Genomic DNA, 19,089 nt, shown 5'->3' on the forward strand with positions numbered 1-19,089 from the left:
GGTTACAAGAGTAGGGAGGGAGCAGGGGAGAGGGGTTTTCACTAATTAGATAGTAGATAAGAACTATTTTAGGTGAAGGGAAAGACAACACACAATACAGGAGAGGTCAGCACAACTAGACTAAACCAAAAGCAAAGAAGTTTCCTACATAAACTGAATGCTTCGAAGGCCAGCGTAGCAGGGGCTGGGGTTTGGAGACCATGGTTTTAGGAGACATCTAAATTAATTGGCATAATAAAATCTATTAAGAAAACATTCTGCATCCCACTTTGGAGAGTGGTGTCTGGGATCTTAAACGCTAGCAAGCGGCCATCTAAGATACATCAATTGGTCTCAACCCACCTGGCGCAAAGGAAAATGAAGAACACCGAAGACACAAGGTAATTTTAAGCCCAAGAGACAGAAAGGGCCACATAAACCAGAGACTACATGAGCCTGAGACCAGAAAAATATATGGTACCTGGCTACAACTGATGACTGCCCTGACAGGGAACACAAAGAAGAACCCCTGAGGGAGGAGGAGAGCAGTGGAATGCAGACCCCAAATTCTCATAAAAACACCAGACTTAATGGTCTGACTGAGACTGGAAGGACCCCAGAGGCCATGGTCCCCAGACCTTCTGTTAGCCCAGGACAGGAACCATTCCCAAAGCTCACTCTTCAGACAGGGATTGGACTGGACTATGGAACAGAAAATGATACTGGTGAAGAGTAAACTTCTTGGATCAGGTAGACACATGAGACTATGTGGGCAGTTCCTGTCTGGAGAGGAGATGAGAGGGCAGAGGGTGTCAGAAGCTGGCCAAATGAACATGAAAAGAGAGAGCAGAGGGAAGGAGTGTGCTGTCTCATTAGAGGGAGAGCAACTAGGAGTATTTAGCAAGGTGTATGTAAATTTTTGATGAGAGACTGACTTGGTTTGTAAACTTTCACTTAAAGCACAAAAAAAAAAAAAAATTAAAAAAAATATTATGGAAGTTTCATGGACTTTGCAAATTAATAGAGAATTATTGTTAGGTATAGTGCTGTCCTGACGCTCTATAGGGAGTTGTCTTTTCCATTTCATTCTACGTATATTGCAGTGTCAGAGTTAAGAGAAAAGAATAACGAGCACTTACAAATAAAATCTAGCATAATGCCTAAATATTTGTTGGATGAATGAATGGATTGATAAATAACTGAATAAATGGAAGAATGAACCCAACTCCCAGATTTTCTCTGCAGATAGAGTGATCAGTGGTGTGGACAGCCAAAAGCAGGAGTAAGTTTGTATTTATAATATTAGCAACTGTTGGGCAGCATTTTCTCCCCCAAATTTTATCTGGTTTGCAGGGATGAATGTGTTCAGTTCAGGTATTAACCATTTGTAGATGAACTCCCAGACTGATTCTCACACTTGGACAGTGAAGAGTTTTATCAATAATTAGATTATACCATCAAATGTCCTTGGCCACTTCATTACTGTGTTGGCTTTTTGAAGTAATTTTAACTCTGTTGGGTAATGATTGAGTTTTATAAATGTAAAATACTTAATTTTTTCCCAAACACTGTTAATACTGGTACCTAGTCCCTAAGATGGAGCCCTGAAAGCACAGCGGTTAAAAGCTACGGCTGCTAATCAAAACGGTTGGCAGTTCAAATCCACCAGCTGCTCCTTGGAAACTCTGTGGGCAGTTCTACTCTCTCCTGTAGGATCACTATGAGTGAGAATCGACTTGAGGGCAACAAGCTTGTTTTTTTTGGTTACTCCCTAAGATAAAAACCTTTAAGTGGTTGACCTGACACGGGACACTGACACATAAAAAGAAATTATAATACAATGAGGAACATTCAAATGTAAAGATAAAGCAAGGTACCACAAGAGCATAAAACCACTAGAGGACTAGTTGGGGAAGAAGAGGCAGACCTTGTTGACATGAAAATAATGCTAATAGCTCTTAAAATTACCTGAAACCTGCTCACTGTTAAAGCATGGTTGGCTCTCCCTCTTTGTATAGTTTGCTTTTTAACGTACAGATATACAAAGTGAATCAAAGATTTAAAATGAAAAGTTATACCAGTGGTCATCTCTCTAGTAGTTCAGATCCGGAGACCACGTGTGAGCATCAGGGGGCTTCTGAGCTCCTAGACCTACTAAGCAACCTTGTTGCATGTATGCATTGTTTTTCCTGCATGGAGGTTGGCCATAATTTGTAACTCCCAAGTGTGTCTTTGTCATTGTTGTTAGCCAGCATGTTTGAGTCCATCATTGCAGCTACTGTGCCAATCCATCTCACTGAGGGTCTCCCATGCCCTCATTGGCCCCCTACTTCACCAAACATGATGTCCTCCTCTAGACATTCATTCCTCCTGATGACATGTCTAAAGCAAGCAAGTTGGACAATGTTCTCTTCTGGGCTATCATATTTTCATCGCCTAATTTTTGGAAGTAGATTTCCAGCACAAAAAAAAAAAAAAAAAAAATTTTTTTTTTTTTCTTCTTAGTCTGGAAGCTCCACTGAAACCCGTCCATCATTGGTGACCCTGCTGGTGTTTGAAATACCGATGGCACCATCTTCCAGCATCCTAGCAGCATAAAACCCACCGTAGTACAACAAACTGACAGACGGGTGATGGAAATGTGTCCTTCACCATCTTCAAATAAAAGGTTGATAAGAACCAATCCATTTACTTCACTTTTGGGAGTAAAGTACTCACACCTTTGTGCTTACATAGTGCTTCTCACAGTTCTCCAATAAAACTTTGCAATAAAAATTGTTTCCTCATTGTTTTTTTGCTTACATACACCTTCCTTTCCTACCTCCCCTCTGCTGTAAGTTTCTTCAGAGCAAGACTTTTGTTCCCAGTTATTCTTTCAACAAACTTTCCCTGACCATGTAGTGGACAGAGGCACTGAATGAGACAGACCATGGTCCCTGGTCTCATGATGTTTTCTGTCTGATATTCCCAATACAACAGCTGTTGAATTTAACTGAATTAGATAATAAAGATATGGTTCAAATTTGTTAAACAGAACATTCTGTTGCAATTCAAATTTTAATTGTTCAAGCTAATGATAATGAATTATTTGATTTATTGGGAGGAATTACGGAGTCATTTTGCTTAAAACTGTGTGCACCACACACGAGGAAAGAATGATACAAAGACAACATATCGGCCTGGAGCGTCATTGTTTGACTTTATGCATTACAATGAATAACTCTTCAAGCAACACTGGCAAAGTATTAAAAAGCTATTTCACCCTTTTGTTTTCCATTCACCTGGGACAACTGACAACAGAAAGCAGTGGCAACATACAAGGCCATTCTTACCTTTTACATCCCAATTTAGCTTGTAGGATCTGACACGCACAACAATATGCCCACTGAAAGTAACAGCCATGCTTTCCTAGTTCCTTTTAGTAGCCTGTTTCTCAAACAGTTTTATCTGTTTATATTTTGGCAAATAGTTAAATTTATCAATATTTTCAGACAAATAAATATATAAAGCATATATTACATGTTTAAGCTAACCCATATCCTGCCTCCTACACACGTAGACACATGCACACACACAACTATTGCCTAGAAAAATGCATTTATAAAGTCATTGTCAACAAAAAACTCCCTATTACAATTTTTAACCTCCTACAAACAAATTCACACAAATAGAATTACATCCTCTAGAGAAAATAATTTGATAGGTAACACTAGCTAATGGTTGCTAATATGCCTAAGCATATTTTCTTAATTACTATGTAATAAAGAAATAACCAAAGGTCAGTTTTTTTTTTTTTTTTAAAGGATTTGAAAATTGATGGCCACTGGGTCTAATGTTTCAAACTCAGGAATTTTCTTTTTAAGTTGAAGACATGTAGCCTGCAGATAACTAGTTATGATGACAGAAGAGTTCTGAAACAAGCTGTGTCCTAGAGGAGGGAAGACAAGTCAGCAGTTCTTACGTTTGGTGATCTCCAAGTGGTCTCTGTCCAATGGACTTTAACAAGGGCTCTGGTCGGATGGCTACCTTGGGTGACGTTTTGGGGCTAGAGTCTGATTCTCCACTCTCCTCATCTCCCATGGCTTTAATGTAACTCCCACTTCTCATTCTCCTGCAGGGTATTTCCTCATCTTTACCACCAGTGGGGTACCCTCCCCATTCATCTTGAGGCACCTAGGATAGAACAGATACACAATATGCGTCAATCTTGTCATTTAGAATCTTGTAAGTAGCTCTTTTGGGAGAACAAATTGTCTACAATTTCTTGAAGTCGCAGCTCTTTAAGGTCAATTATCACTGAAAGTTAGATGCACAAAGATACTTCCTAGCATTCTATCATTCAAATCCTAAAAGGGCATTAAAATAAAATTATTGCTTTTTCTCATTATAAAAGTAATCAACATTATGGAAAACGTTAGGAAAGGAGAAGCAGAACAAATATTCACAAACTCAACAGGGAGAAAACACCATCACAACATTTATAACATTTAGATTTATTTCCATTTAGTACAAAAGCAAACTGAAACTTGAGAAAACTGAAAACAGAGTCATCCAGTGTGGACAATAATGAAATAAAAGAAACATAAGAGAACATGAGAACAAGAGGAAAAGGAAAAGAACAAAGAAGGAAAAAGAGAAGAAGAAAATACCCACATTACTGGAAATTCACCCCTTAATTTCAAGTTGAAAAAGGAGTAGAGGTTTAACTCTAGAAGTTGAACTTGATCATACACGCAAAATGCCTACACCCGTAGGAGAAAAAGGATATGGTAACTAGTCGCATCCTACGTAGCTTGGTTAAAAAAAACCAAAATCAAACCCACTGCCATTGAGTCAATTCTGACTCATAGCGATCCTACAGGACAGAGTAGAACTGCCCCACAGGGTTTCCAAGGAGCACCTGGTGGATTCGAACTGTTGACCTTCTGGTTAGCAGCTGTAGCACTTAACCACTATGCTACCAGGCTTGGTACAGAACTATAAATGCTTGTTATATATTGCCAGCAAAGGCTCCACACAGAACGCCTACTCAATAATTTTAAGTGCAGGCTAACCCATAAAGATGATAAAGCAGGTAAATATTTTTGTATTTATCAACCATACATAAACTTGAGATCCCCGCTTTACAACAAACAAAAAATCATGGAAACATATTTAACAAGATGTTTGCAACTTTTCTATTCAGGTCAGGATATAGCTTTCCTTTCACAGGTTCTCATTAGCCTGACCAGCCACATGGAGGCTCTGGATAAAGTTGACCCCATAGGTCAAATTCACACTTACAAAAGCAAAACAAAACAAACACCACCATGTGACAGCTAAGGGTAGAGAACTCCAGAACTTTATGTAGCATACCTCTCCAATCAATTCTGGAGGAAAAGGACCTAACGCGCTATGTTCTGATTATTGGAAAAGAGAAATCCCTCAAAATCACTTCACTTAACTGGCCATTTATGTAGAAAGAAAATGACAGAATTCGTTATTTAAGAAACCTTCAGAATAGGTGTTTTGCCTGTTGTAAAATACTTAGATACATTTATGTATACTCTTTATGTGATCCTAAAATGAATTCAACTATCTTTCCAGTGTTGATACTGCTAGTGAGCCAGTTATCAAGCACTTCCAAAAGAGAGCCAAGCACCTTGCTTGCAAAGGCAGGGCTTTCAGTTGACAGCACCTTTTATTCATTCCCTTCAACATTTGACTGTAACACTGCTCTGGGATATCAGAAACCTTTCATGCTACAGCTGAGGGGAGAACACCAAGTGAGAAGGATTCAACTACTGCTTATTTGTGTTACTTAAACATTTTTGCACTTCCAGCCTAGTCCAGGAGGAATTCTACCAACAACTTACCCAGTGTGGCAAAATGGAAGCATCTAGACAAAATAAAATCTCCCCAGAACCCTATGAATAATAACTTAGATGGATTATAGCTGTAGATTTTATTTATACACAGCACTCCCTCGGGTCCGCCTATGTGCCCTAGAATCACAACGTAGCACCTCAGCAACATGCAGTGCTGATCCAGGCGCTGCTCTGAGGAGAAGGCGTAAGGCAAGGGGAAATTTCCAGTTCTAATCCCAGCTTTGAATCCAAGAGGCTATGTGACTTCAGAGGAGTCACAAAGCCCAATCTCCTTAACTATAAAATAGCAAGATTGGAATAGGTGGTACCTATGATCCTTTTCAGGGAGCCCCGGTGGCACAGTGGTTAAGAGCTTGGCTGCTAACGAAAAGGTCAGCAGTTCGAATCCACCACCCGCTCCTTGGAAACCCTATGAGGCAGTTCTACTCTGTCCTATAGTGTCACTATGAGCTGGAGTCGACTCGATGGAGATGGGTTATGATCCTTTTCAGCTGATATTTCTAACATCTTTATGATCTGTGCTGCTGTCCACATTTAAAGAAGAATGTGAACCATGTTGAAAGGGCACTGTGAAATATTAAAGACCTGGAAAAGGCGAAAGTCATAAAGATTACATTGCAGAGCTGTTGAAGTTGCAGGTATAAAAAAATAAATGCCTAGTAACACAGAGAGAGCTCCTTCAGCAAGAAATCAGCAATTGAGAAAACAGGCACAGATTCACCCAGGTGCCATTTCAGCTGGACAGAAGACATCATTCCTGATGGTGAGGGTTTCGGAGAACTCAAAAGAGTGATTAACGAAGAATGAACTTCTCTGGTCATTTAACAATTCTTATCTATGTGTCTTTTTTTTTTTTTTTTTTTTTTTACCAGAAGTCAGTTTTCAACAATTAAAAAAAGAAAAGGACAATTATGAAGATGGGGAAAGATGTAGTAAAACAGACTTTTTTTGTACAGTGCTGGTGGGATTTAAATCTAGTATAATCTTTATGGCAATATTATCAAAAAAGACTTACAAATGTTTATTTATTGAGATACAGTGGCATTTCAGCATTGCTCTTCTGTTCTTTTGATAGTCTTGAAACATATGCTTTGAAAATTGGTATATAGTACTTGAATTCATAGTCTGAGATTGACTCTGGTTTACACTTTCTTTACTGAAATTTCTTCTGTCACAGGCTGGGTGATTGACCCAGCAACTTAACTTCTACAGATGGGTTCCTAGTAAATAAGATTCAGTGCCAGGGACTGGTGAATTATTCATTAAAGTAAAAGGAGGAAACAATGTTACTATCTTATTTTAGGGGATTGCTCCAACTATTTATTATAATCACACAGTGGGTACTAATCAGCCATCAAAAATAATACTTCAGAAGAATATGTATTTTGCCATAGAAAGATGTTCATGAAGGGGGAAAAGTAATTTTTAATGTATAGCATACACCCCATTAAAAAAAAAAATTAAAGTATATAGGCCCGCATTATACATAGCTAAATATCTGGACTGATGTGTAAAAGGAATTATCACTGGGAAATGGGGATTAGGAGTTTTTTGAATATTTTTTCTTGTATTTTCTACTTAAGCCATATATTGCTTTTTGTAATAAAAAATACCCTTATTCTTAATTTAATAAAAGCCATAGTCCTCAAGGACATTGCATTTCAGTAGAGGAGCTGGACATAAAATGGAATGAATTATAGTATAAAAAGGGCAAAAGAAGCCAGTAGAGAAGTAAAATAGAGAAAGAATCAATGGAAGCTATCTGCAGAGGGGGAGATGAATGACCTGGGAAGGCTTCATGGAGGTGAGGCTTACTGTTTTAAAGGATAATTGGTCCAGCAGAAAGGTAAGAGAAGGTGGCATGGTGAGCACTACAGGTAGAAGAAACAGGACAAGGACATAACCTCACAACTCCCTGTATTTAGGAAAGGATGCAGAGTTCAGCTTTGTCTTGCTGAGCACTTGAAGAAGAAGTCACAGGAAAGGAGGCTGTGAGATTAGCTGGCGACAGACCAAGAAGGGGCCCGCCCATATGCCATGTAAAAGATAGATTCATGTTGGCAGGTTTATGAAACTTTTGTGGGTTAAAACATGTTTTCATAAGAGAAAAGTAAAGATTCTCTCAGCAGTCTGTGAATTAATTAACAAATGAAACCAGCTTGTATTTTTCTTAGTTTCTTATTTAAGAAGCCAATTACCCAGTCTTTGACAGAAGAAGTTTCAATAAAGGAAGAATGTAAACCAGAGTCGATCTCAGACTATGAATTCAAGTACTATATACCAATTTCCAAGGCATATGTTTCAAGACTATCAAAAGAACAGAAGGGCAATGCTAAAACGTCACTATATCTCAGTAAATAACCCTTTGTCTAGTATTTTACAGTCTTAAAAATTGGCAGACCAACGCATAAGCATGACCAAGTACACATTCCAAAACATTAAGTAGCTTTATAGCCTCCAGTGAGTGAATGAATGAAAGAAGGAATAAATTTCTCTTCATAAGAGCTAACAGCTACTGCATATGCAATTTGCAGTCTTTGCTGCATTTAATTGTAATTAATTACCCTAATTATCTAGTTGTATACAGTGAAGAGTGACATTTATAATTTATAAAAAGGCATTTTCCTAAATTGACATAACTGTGCACTTTGATATTCTTGTTGCTTGCTTTAAGGATAGTTTAATATTGCATATTAAAATATTATTCCTTTCTTTTAAGCACAAGGGACAGGTGAAAGGACCAGGGTTTTATACTAATACTCTTTCATGTGTTGAAACCAAGGAAGAAAAATACCATGAAAAGCAGTGTTTCCCCTTAGGGAAATGTCTTCTTTACTCATTTAATTATTATTATTATTATTTTATACATACAATGCACATTAGCCATTGGGAATATAATTGAGAGCAAGACTCATATGCTCATCGCATTCCAGGTTTTCACTGTAAATGGCAGTGGTTTTAAGTGGGTGCGTCCCCTGGAGGTCATTTTGGAATCAGAGTTTTTTTAAAGTATTTTGTTGTTGTTGAGAATATACAGTCATGCGTTGCTTCATGTCCATGATACGTTCTGTGAAACAGGACACTATGTGATTTGGGCGTTGTGTGAACACCATACAGTTATTTGTGGAGTAACGTCCACTCAGGCAATGTCTGACAGCATATACGCCTAAGGTTCCATAAGGTTACAGGGCGCCAGGAGGAAAAGAAGCCTGTGGCCCCACCTCCTGCAGGGGTGAGGGAAAGAGAAAGGCTCACAGGGGAGGACGGAGGAGGGGAGTATGGAGAGGGGCAGCCTGAGCCGAGGGGGAAGGGGCCCAGAAGGAGGCAAGTGTGTATATAACATGGTGTTCTCACAATGTCCAAATCACATAATGTCCTACTCCTGAGTACGTGTCATGGACATTAGGTGATGCATGACTGCAAGCCTTTCTCCTTCCCCTGTTCTTGCAGGAGGCGGGGCCACAGGCTTCTCCTTTTCCTGGAACCTTATAACCTCATGGGACCACGGACATATATGTGGTCAGACAGTGCCTGAAGGAATGTTACGTGGCTGTACACAGGAAAAACATACACCAATTCAAGTTTCTACATGTACAATTCAGTGACATTGATTACATTCTTTGAGTTGTGCAACCATTCTCACCCTCCTTTTCTGAGTAGTTTCTTCCCCATTAACATAAACTCTCTGCCCCCTAAGGCTCCTATCTAATCTTTGGAGCTGTTGTTATTAATCTGATCTCATATAGACGGTTCTTAAAGAGAGTGACACAACACACTCTTTACTAGCTAAGCTGAACTACCATTTGGTTTTAAGAAGACTTCAGGGGATATTTTTGGTTTAAGGTTTAAAGATTATCTTAGAGCAATAATTTCAGGGTTCATTCAGCCTCCATGGCTCCAGAAAGTCTGGATTCCATGAGATATTGAAATTCTATTCTGCCTTCCCTTCCCCCCCCTTTTTTTTAATCAGAACTTTTCTACAGAAACTTTGATCAAAATGTTCATTACTGGTAAATGGGCACTATCCATTTCTTCTGGTCTCATGGCAAAGGAGGCAGTTGTTTTTGGAGGCAATTAGCCACACATTACATATCCTATTCCTGACTCTCCTTCCTCTGTTGCTCCAGGTGAATAGAGATCAATTATTGTGCTTTGGGATGGCCACTTACAAGCTTTTAAGACTCCAGTTACTATGCAACAAACTAGGAGGTAAACGGGATGACTAAACATATTATTAGGCCAACTAACTGGGATGTCCCATGAAACCACGACCGTAAACCTCTGAACCAAGGAACCAAAGCCCATGAAATGTTTGGCTGCACATAAGTAGCCTCAGCAGCGACTCCCTTTTCGTCATTGTCATAAATATATCTATCACACAACTTTGCCAGTTCAGCTTTTTACAGGTATACAACTTACTGACAGCAATTACATTAATTGGCTTTGCAATGCTACCCTTAATCAATACAATTTCTCCATCACTGTAAACTGAAATGCAGTACTCCATAAGCAATAACACCTCTCTCTTTCCTCCTCCCTGCCCCTAGCAACCACTAATAAACTTTGGTCTTTATACATTTGCCAGTTCTTGTCTTTTTTATATACGTGAGGTCATACAATATTTGTCCTTTTGTTCATTGACTTATTTCGCTCAGTGTAACACATTCAGGCTCCACCCATATCGTAGCCTGTACTAATACTGAGTTATGTCTTAAATGGTTGCTCTGCTGCTGTGTGAAGAATGGATGCAGGTGAGCATCAGAGGTTTACATCGATTCAGTTTCAGATGCCTGCAAGATATAAGAGGGGACACAATGAAGGCAGGAGCATATGTGATCCTGGAACTCAGGAGGAGACATCTAGGTGAGCTACAGATAGTTGGAAGTCATCAGCATATAGGCTGAATTTAAATCCTAATCCAGATGAAATCACACAGAAGCAAAGTATAGACAAAGCCAAGTAGAGGAACCAGGTCTGAGGTCAGTGGAGGAAGAGTCAGGAAGGAGCAACCAACAAGGTGGGGAGATCACAGGAGAGAGAATGTTTTGAACGGAATGCAGTGGTCAAATAACATGAAAACAATGACTCTGAAATCTTGAATGTTGATAGAAAGTGAGTGATAAAAAATTTCAATGGAATCATCAGGGGTTGGGGAAGGTGTGTGAGCAATTAGGGATGAACGTTTCATTTTCAAAAATACCACAATATCCATATTTCACACAGCTTCACAGATTACTCATGCCCCTCAACTCTTACTTAGTTAAAATTTATATTTCACTTTTGAATTCTGTGGAAATAAATGACCAGCGCTATGTATTTCTTAAAAGCACTTTTAAATGCTTGCTGTAGAAACAACAGCAGAGACTGGCTCCCTTTGGTAAAAGATGGATGAGTTTTCTAAACTATCTAAACTATTGGAATCGACTCGACGGCATGGGGTTTGGTTTGGTTTTTTTTTAGACTAACATGACCTGTTGAAGAAATATAATCGGGAAACATGATGTAATTTTTAGGATTTATTTTTGTTCGCACCCCAGAAACTTCATTAAATTCCTAATTAAACGTTCACTCTGGCACCTTGAAGACAGAAACCTTCACAGTTTACACGATAGAGAGTTGAAAATTCTTTCCAATGAGTGGCTGCAAGGATTGGGTTATTGATCAGCACACAGGGCAGCTTTTAAGCCTCTGCAGGAAAGAGAAAGTGGAGGAAGGGGAGTAGAAATATTTTTTTAAATCTTGGAAACATTTTTAATGCTCAAAACTGTTTATTCCATTCCCCCCTCCTCTGTTCCTTTCCTGCCCAGCACATCAAAACGGAAGGGCATCACATGTTAAAAGCAAAGCAAAATACTGTCCTAGAACCAAAAATCAAAAAACCAAACCCGGTGCCGTTGAGTCGAATTCCGACTCAGAGCGACTCTATAGGACAGAGAATTGCTCCACAAAGTTTCCAGGGAATGCCTGGTAGACCCGGACTGCCGACCTTTTGGTTAGCAGACATAGCTTAACTACTACACCACCAGGATCTCCTGTCCTTGAACATGTGCTGTAGTTGTTAGGTGCCATGGAGTGAGTTCCGACTCATAGGGACCCTGCACACAACAGAACGAAACACTGCCCGGTTCTGTGCCATCCTCACAATTGCTGCTATGCTTGAGCTCATTGTTGCAGCCACTGTGTCAATCCATTTTGTTGAGGGTCTTCTTTCTCACTGGCTGTCTATTTTACCAAGCATAATGTCCTCCAGGGAATGATCCCTCCTAACATGTCCAAAGCATGTGAGACATAGTCTTGCCATCCTTGCTTCTAAGGAGCATTCTGATTGTACATATAAGAACATGGAAAAGAGAGGGATAAAAAAAAGAATTAAGTTTCTCAAGTCGCCACTCAGCCTCAAATCAGTCACCTGTTCACCAGGAGAGGTCCCACTGGGACTAAGGAACAGCTAGGACCACTCCCAAATGGAAATCAAGGCCAGGTTACTGACAAAGTAAGAGAGGATCAGACTAAGAGAATATGAAGGGGAACAGAAAAAGAGAAAGGCAAAAAGGAATAGGCAGAGTGAAGAGAGAAAGAAGTGGAAAGAAAAGTAAGGGAAAAGAAGAAAGATAAAGGAGCGAGTGGTGGAGCACGATGGTTCAAACGCCATTTGCAGTAGAGGGCTGCTTCCGTGTGGCGGGGATGATCCCTCTGCTGGGCTCCCTACAAATCCCACAGTCTGTCTCACATGGCGCAGGCTGCTACTGTCTGCTCTCTGAATGGACCAGGAGCAAACATCTTTGTTGATCTTTGTACTCCCAGCACTTAGCATAGAACATGACACAGTGTGCCTCTTGTTCCCTGAGGTGAATCACTTAGCCAAATTAATCTGACATTCATTAAAAGTTTGAATTTAAATGCTTTGTCTTGGTGATGTAGAAAATACAAAAACAAGAGCTACTTGAAAGAAAAAAATGGGATCGGGATTTTCTTTCAATTCTCTTTGTTGTCTGTTTTGATCTACTTAAAAAACACAATGACATTTTCTTCTAATGTTAACTATACTCTGTAAAAACCAAAGGTGAAAATAAAAAGCAATCTTTTTTTTCAGCTCAAAATCTCCTAGTTTTTAGTGAAGAATGAATAAAGACCTTATGAACTTTTTTTTTTTTCTCTCTTTTGGCTTTTAAATTTTATTCTCATAGTAGCCCCTGCAGGTAAATTCCTTTAATCCTCCTAAATTCTGGTTGTGAAATAAAATCTGGGCTTGTGGGGATACAGAAATGTTTATCTTTTCCACCCTCCAGAAAATTTAATCCAATCAAAACCAGGGAACAAATGTGAAAGAACCCCTTTGAAAATGCAGGACATCAATTCCACTGAGTCCTATGACAGAAACGGCCTGAAGAGCTATAATTTGTGATGCTCGTCTTCATAAATCTTATGAGTGGATCCAGCCATGGCTACTAAAGGACAATGAGGAAGAAAAATAAAACAGCACTGAATTGCACCTCACAAAGTGCTGGGTTTCATTTAGAGGTAGAATAGAAGAACAGGAGGAATTTGCTCCTGGACGACAGTGCAGTTTTGAAGGAGCACAGTGCGTTGGATGCGGAGCAGGGGTCAAACAAAAGCCACGGCGACTTACTGGGGATCCAGCACTGCTTTGCATGCTGCTAGAAATGTTTTCCTGGCCTTTGGACAGTCATGTTCCAGGCTGAATTTCTGAGGATATGCTATTTACGTGAACACGAAGAAGGCTGGGCTGATGTTCAAGACAGTTGTGATACTTAATGAGAACTCTGAAGCTATAACTTCCCTGAGAAATGTGTGAATCTCTTCATAGGAAATGAGACAACTGGGGGGGGGTCTTGGAGGAGGGAGGAAACCCTGGTAGCATAGTGGTTAAGAGTTACGGCTGTTAGCCAAAAGGTTGGCAGTTCAGTTCTACCAGGCGCTCCTTGGAAACCCTACGGGGTCAGCTCTACTCTGTCTTACAGGGTCGCTGTGAGTCTGAGCTATGAGTCGGAATCGACTCAACGACCGTGGGTTTTGGTTTTAGAGGAGGGAAGGCATACTAATTGTTTTCCTTCCCTCTTTCTCATCTCTGTCTGAAACAGCGTTATTTAATCCCAGGGGGATTTTACTTTCATGTTGTGTTCCACTGAATCACATTTTTTCCACAGGATGAAATCACAATTTGTCATTTTTTGCACATTACTGTTTGATGAAATACTGTTTTAAAGCCTGGAAAATGTATTTTGCTAGGGCAACCGCTCCCACTTGACCCACTCTCACTTCTATCAGTTAGTCACCTGGATGGTTTTACCCAGGCACCTACTTGCTGTACGCGGAACAGTGTGGAGCCTCAGGAAGAGGCAAAAACGGATATCCTGCTTACAGAATAACTGAGAAATATGATTAATGACCTTAAAATGCCCAGTGAACAACACTAGCTTACAGTGAGACATCACAGGACAGATAAGTTCACGAACTGGTGAGCCTAACTACCAACTTACAGGAACATGGGAACCAGAGAAACATTTTAAATGACACAGAAGGAAGGTGACCACAAAATCTAGATTGCGGGAACCCATGAGACCAATGAACTCGTTCCTAAAGCAAACAAACAAAAAAATTTCAAGGAGGAAGAAGAAGAGAGAAAAGAGGAGAGGAAAAATCTATAGAGTAAAACATTTACAAGACAAATCAACCAACTGCTCTGTAAGCCCCTTCTTTGGATCCTGAGTCAAAGAAACTGTTTAAAAAAAGGTGTGTGACGTCAAGGAAATTTGAATATTGAGTAGTTCTTTGAAAATGATGCAGAATTATTGTATTTTTTTCAGAATGATATTGTGGGTATGCTTCAAAAGAAAGAGTCCTTGTCTTTCAGTTGGTATCTTTTCGAGATAAATGCAGAAATACTTACAGTTGAAATTATTTGATGCATGTGTCAATATAATCTGGGTGACTAAAAAGAAAATAAACCAAACGCAGTGCCGTCGAGTCGATTCTAACTCATAGCGACCCTATAGGACACAGTACAGCTGCCCCACAGAGTTTCCAAGGAGCGCCTGGTGGATTTGAACTGCCGACCCTTTGGTTAGCAGCCGTAGCTCTTAACCACTACGCCACCAGCGTTTTCCTGTGTGAGTAGGCGGGGTATAAATAAAACAAGATCAGCCATTAATTGAGAGTTTTTAAAGCTGGGCTATGGGTTTATTGAGGTTCACTTTATTACATGTTTACCTCTCCATGTAATTCATATTTTTCATAATAATTTTTTGTTAAAAGAGCTACTAGAAGGCAGAGAAAAGAATGTTCAGTAAAAGGAGAAGTTTCTGAACTAAAAAAAAAATTTTATGAGCAAAAATAGGATCTGAGGGATCTGAGATATTGCAGAGTTGAGGTATGGGTGGAGGATACGCCAGGATAAAAACCAAACCAAACTCAGTGCCGTTGAGCTGATTCCAACTTATAGTGACCCTTTAGGACAAAGTAGAACTTTTCCAGAGGACTTTCAAGGAGCGGCTGGTGGATTTAGGCTGCCAACCTTTTAGTTAGCAGCCAAATTCTTAACCACTGTGCCACCAGGGCTCCAGGCCAGGATAGGTGTTAAAAAAAAAAAAAAAAAAGAAGTAGCTTTGGAATCAGGATGACCTAGGGGAGAAAACATCACAACTGTAGCCTAATCCTAAACTGTTGAGGAGACTTTGAACTAGAGATTTTCCAGGTACAAACACAGAGAAAAATAAGAGAGTTTTGCTTCTTTAATGATAATATATCAAAGAGTAAAATCTGGCTCTACTTGTCTTGTTCCTTTATATACGTACAGATACATTTTTATATTTTGATATTTATTAGAGTTTGCTAATTGCAAGCAAAATCTAAGCCTTTGCCACTGCTATAAAAATACTATTTTGCCTAACTACCAATTTGTGTCTTTGAATAAATTTCTGAAAGTAATTTGGTTAGCATTTCCTTTTAAAACACAACCACTGAGTTTTGGATGGTGTACCAGGATGGCAATAGATGTTGCTGAAATGATTTGGCATTCTCTGACTCATGCAAAGATTCACAGTTGTTTATTCGTTCCATTAATTGACTGCCTGATGACTCAGCTAGCATTTAGCGCTATTAGTCATTATTCTGTGAAGATTTCTCTAAATCAATGCACAGCTTATAGCAACTGCTCTCAGGGAAGTAGAAGTGATTTGTGAATATATACAGAAGAGAAGATCTCAGACTTTCAAATTTTGTTATTAGCACTGTTTGCCGTTAGCAGTAACTGTAGAGGCAACCCTGAAAGAGGTGGATGGGCCCCAGGGGGTCTGACATTCTCCCCCTCCCCCGGCAATTCAGTGATAGCGTGATTTAGAAGACAAAGATGAGAAGGAAATGATATAAAATAGAGAATTCCACAATATGATGCCTCTAGCAATTCACTGTCTTTGCTACATTATTTACTGGAGCCCTGGTGGTGCAGTGGTTAAGAGATCAGCTGCCTTTGGCACGTTCAGTTAGTCTACATCCCAGAGAATCTGATGCACTCTCCATAGTCAGACTCCCTGGTGCTGTGAAGACTGACAGGATGCTATTGTCAGGTGTGGCAAATGAACTCACGGAAGTTGAAGGCCATTTTACATTAGGCCCAATGATCAAATTTCAAATGAAAACACATTAATGTGGGCTAATATATTTTATATGTGCTGCTAAATCCTTCAGCATTTGAAGCTTTAAAGGAATGGGCCCATCGGGTGTAGGGTTATGGTTCAAAAGAAGAATTAAGAATATCTCAAAGGCTCTCCCAGATCAGGCCTGTTAATATCACCTGTGATATTTTCCTATTAACATTGTTATATGAAATTGCAGTTGTAATACTGAGACTCCTTACCTGCAGGTAATGGCATGGCCTCAAGGAAGGCTTGATTTCCTGATGGACCAGAGGCTTATCTAAGTTAAGGGAACTCTTGCGATAAGCTTCTTTTGCCTGGCTTACTGTAAGGGTGGACCAGGAACTCCTTTTCATGTACTTTGTATCGGGGGTCATAGATAAGCCTTCACAGGCAGAACACTTGACGTCATTGTTACTTTTGGAAGTTTTCAGTGAAAGATCCCCAAAGGGGCCCTGGAGCGTTTCCGGGTAGCAGTGGGAGATGTGATCTACATGGTGCCGATTAATCACACTGGGCGTTCGGTAGGTGCTATCACTGTCCAGATTGTCATCAGAGCTCCACCAACTGCTCATGCCAGATTTATGCTTGCTTTCAGGTTTCCGCTCCTTGCTTTTACTCCTTTTACTATGTTTCGAATGGTGGCCGTGGTGGTGATCATCCACTCTACTGTCACCTTTGGTCCCATTCACATTACTTTTGGAAGAGCCTTCTAAAGAATGAGACTTAGTGAAGAGCTTCTGGACAGAATGGACAAGGTGTCGTATTCTCCCTGGACTCTCACTGCGTTGTTCCGCGGCAGTTGAAGTCCTCTGGTATTGTAAAGTATGGAATCCATCTCTATGGAGAGGGAGTTGTTTCTCAAACTGGTCCAAAAGATTGGCTGGAATTCGATTAATTTTAGTACTAGCGTGAGACATGGCACAATCGTCTCTTGTATCGTAATGCGAGCTATAGTGCATTCTGGGAAAAGTGCTACTAGACATATGGTCACCCATCATCACGGGCATCATCATACATTCGGAATGGATGGAACTTCTGGGTGAACAACGATGGTGGTCCATGGGGCAGCTGTCAGTTGGGCTGAGCAAGTAGGATTGCCTTGTTTCCTGCCCATGATGAATGTGATCATGAGTATGCTCACAGTCTTCAGGGGGTGTTAAGCCACAAGTATGACCAGAACATAACTGTGGTTGATTTCGACTCCCGGATAATCCTTTCATATTCCTAGGAGCAGGAGAGTATCTTTCTTCATTGAAGTGCTGAGTTGGCGACCATGAGTACCTCTGGTCTGTGGATAAAACACAGAAATGTCATTTAATACTTTGTAGAAATAGTGATACAAACCCTTCTGTGTTAGAAAAGTAAACTACTTGACACCCAATACATAAACTTTTTGTCCAATAGTCAGTGTTCATTTTTGTCTGGGGCATTCAAATAGACAAATCATTTTTATACCACATTCTTTGATAGCTCTAAAGAATGATAATATTAACAAGGGTAAAGTTTGAAATTTCCAAATGATATTCTCCAACTAATAATATTTAATGTCCAGTAAATTCATCAGGTCTTTTGGCAGCAATTTTGCGATATTAAAAAAAAACAAGCAATTTGATTAAAAAAATACTGGTTTTATTTCAATTAGATTTGAGTACTGTGGTTCAGTTTAGCAAGTCTGAAGAATGACATCTGATATTTAATTAGTAATATTGTCTGGCAAGCTAATACTTTACTCACTAATGTATTAATCACGAAATACCATATTTTATGCAAATAAAACACATGCTATATGCTTTTTGCCAACCACGCAACCCCCTCGTTCAATATTTTCCTCTGCGTGCTCTGTGTGTTACATCATTACATGTGTGTGGGTGTGTTAGGTACGCACGCACATTATTTGTAAAAAAAAAAAAAATACAGTAGTCTGTTTAACTCCACATTCTCAGTGTGCAGGTAAAGGAATTGAAGTGGCTTTCTCAAGGCCATGTTTCTGTGTCAAAATGAGGACTAAACCCAGGTATCCTGACTTTCTATTTCACGTTTTTTTCTCAAGTACACAATTTTATTCAGTAAAAAAAAGAAAAAAGCTTTTGATTATGGTAGCTGCTACATTGTTGTTGTTGTTGGGTGCCATCAAGTCAATTTTGACTCACGGTGACCTCATGTGACAGAGTAGAACTGCCGCTTAGGCTTTTCTAGGTTGTAATCTTTATGGGGAGCAGGTTGCCAGGTCTTTATCCCATGGAGCTGCTGGGTGGGTTCGAACTGCAAACCTTTTGGTTAGCAGCCAAGCACGTAACTGTTGCACCACCAGGGCTCCTTAGATGCTACGCTATATTATACACAGATAATCACATAGTTAAGAATCGACCTTTCAGGAGATGTGGTGCTTGCTGTTTCTGGCTGCTGAATCCCTTCCTGGATTTCTTGTGAGAGAGACAGTTGAGTATAACATTAAAACGGTGGCCTCTGGAAAGAGACTGGCTTGTGTTGGGGTCTCAGCTCTGCCGTGACTAAGCGTGTGAGTCTAGGCAAGTTACTCAGCCCCACTAAGCTTCCATTTCCTCAACCGTGTGACAAGGATACGA

The 19,089-nt window shown here is 39.8% G+C and overlaps 1 protein-coding gene across 1 annotated transcript in view; it reads right to left on the reverse strand.

The window, feature by feature from the left end:
• DLGAP2 (DLG associated protein 2) overlaps nt 1–19,089 on the reverse strand; it is a 1,098,241-nt gene that overhangs the window by 131,738 nt on the left and 947,414 nt on the right. Inside the window, exons 5-6 of the mRNA XM_049904665.1 lie at nt 16,723–17,792; nt 3,941–4,152 (exon numbers count right to left, since the gene is read on the reverse strand). Of these exons, the coding sequence (XP_049760622.1) occupies nt 3,941–4,152; nt 16,723–17,792 (1,282 nt within the window). The remainder of the gene's footprint in view (nt 1–3,940; nt 4,153–16,722; nt 17,793–19,089) is intronic.

The sequence above is a fragment of the Elephas maximus genome, chromosome 12 (assembly GCF_024166365.1).
Source record: "Elephas maximus indicus isolate mEleMax1 chromosome 12, mEleMax1 primary haplotype, whole genome shotgun sequence".
Classification (NCBI taxonomy): domain Eukaryota; kingdom Metazoa; phylum Chordata; class Mammalia; order Proboscidea; family Elephantidae; genus Elephas; species Elephas maximus.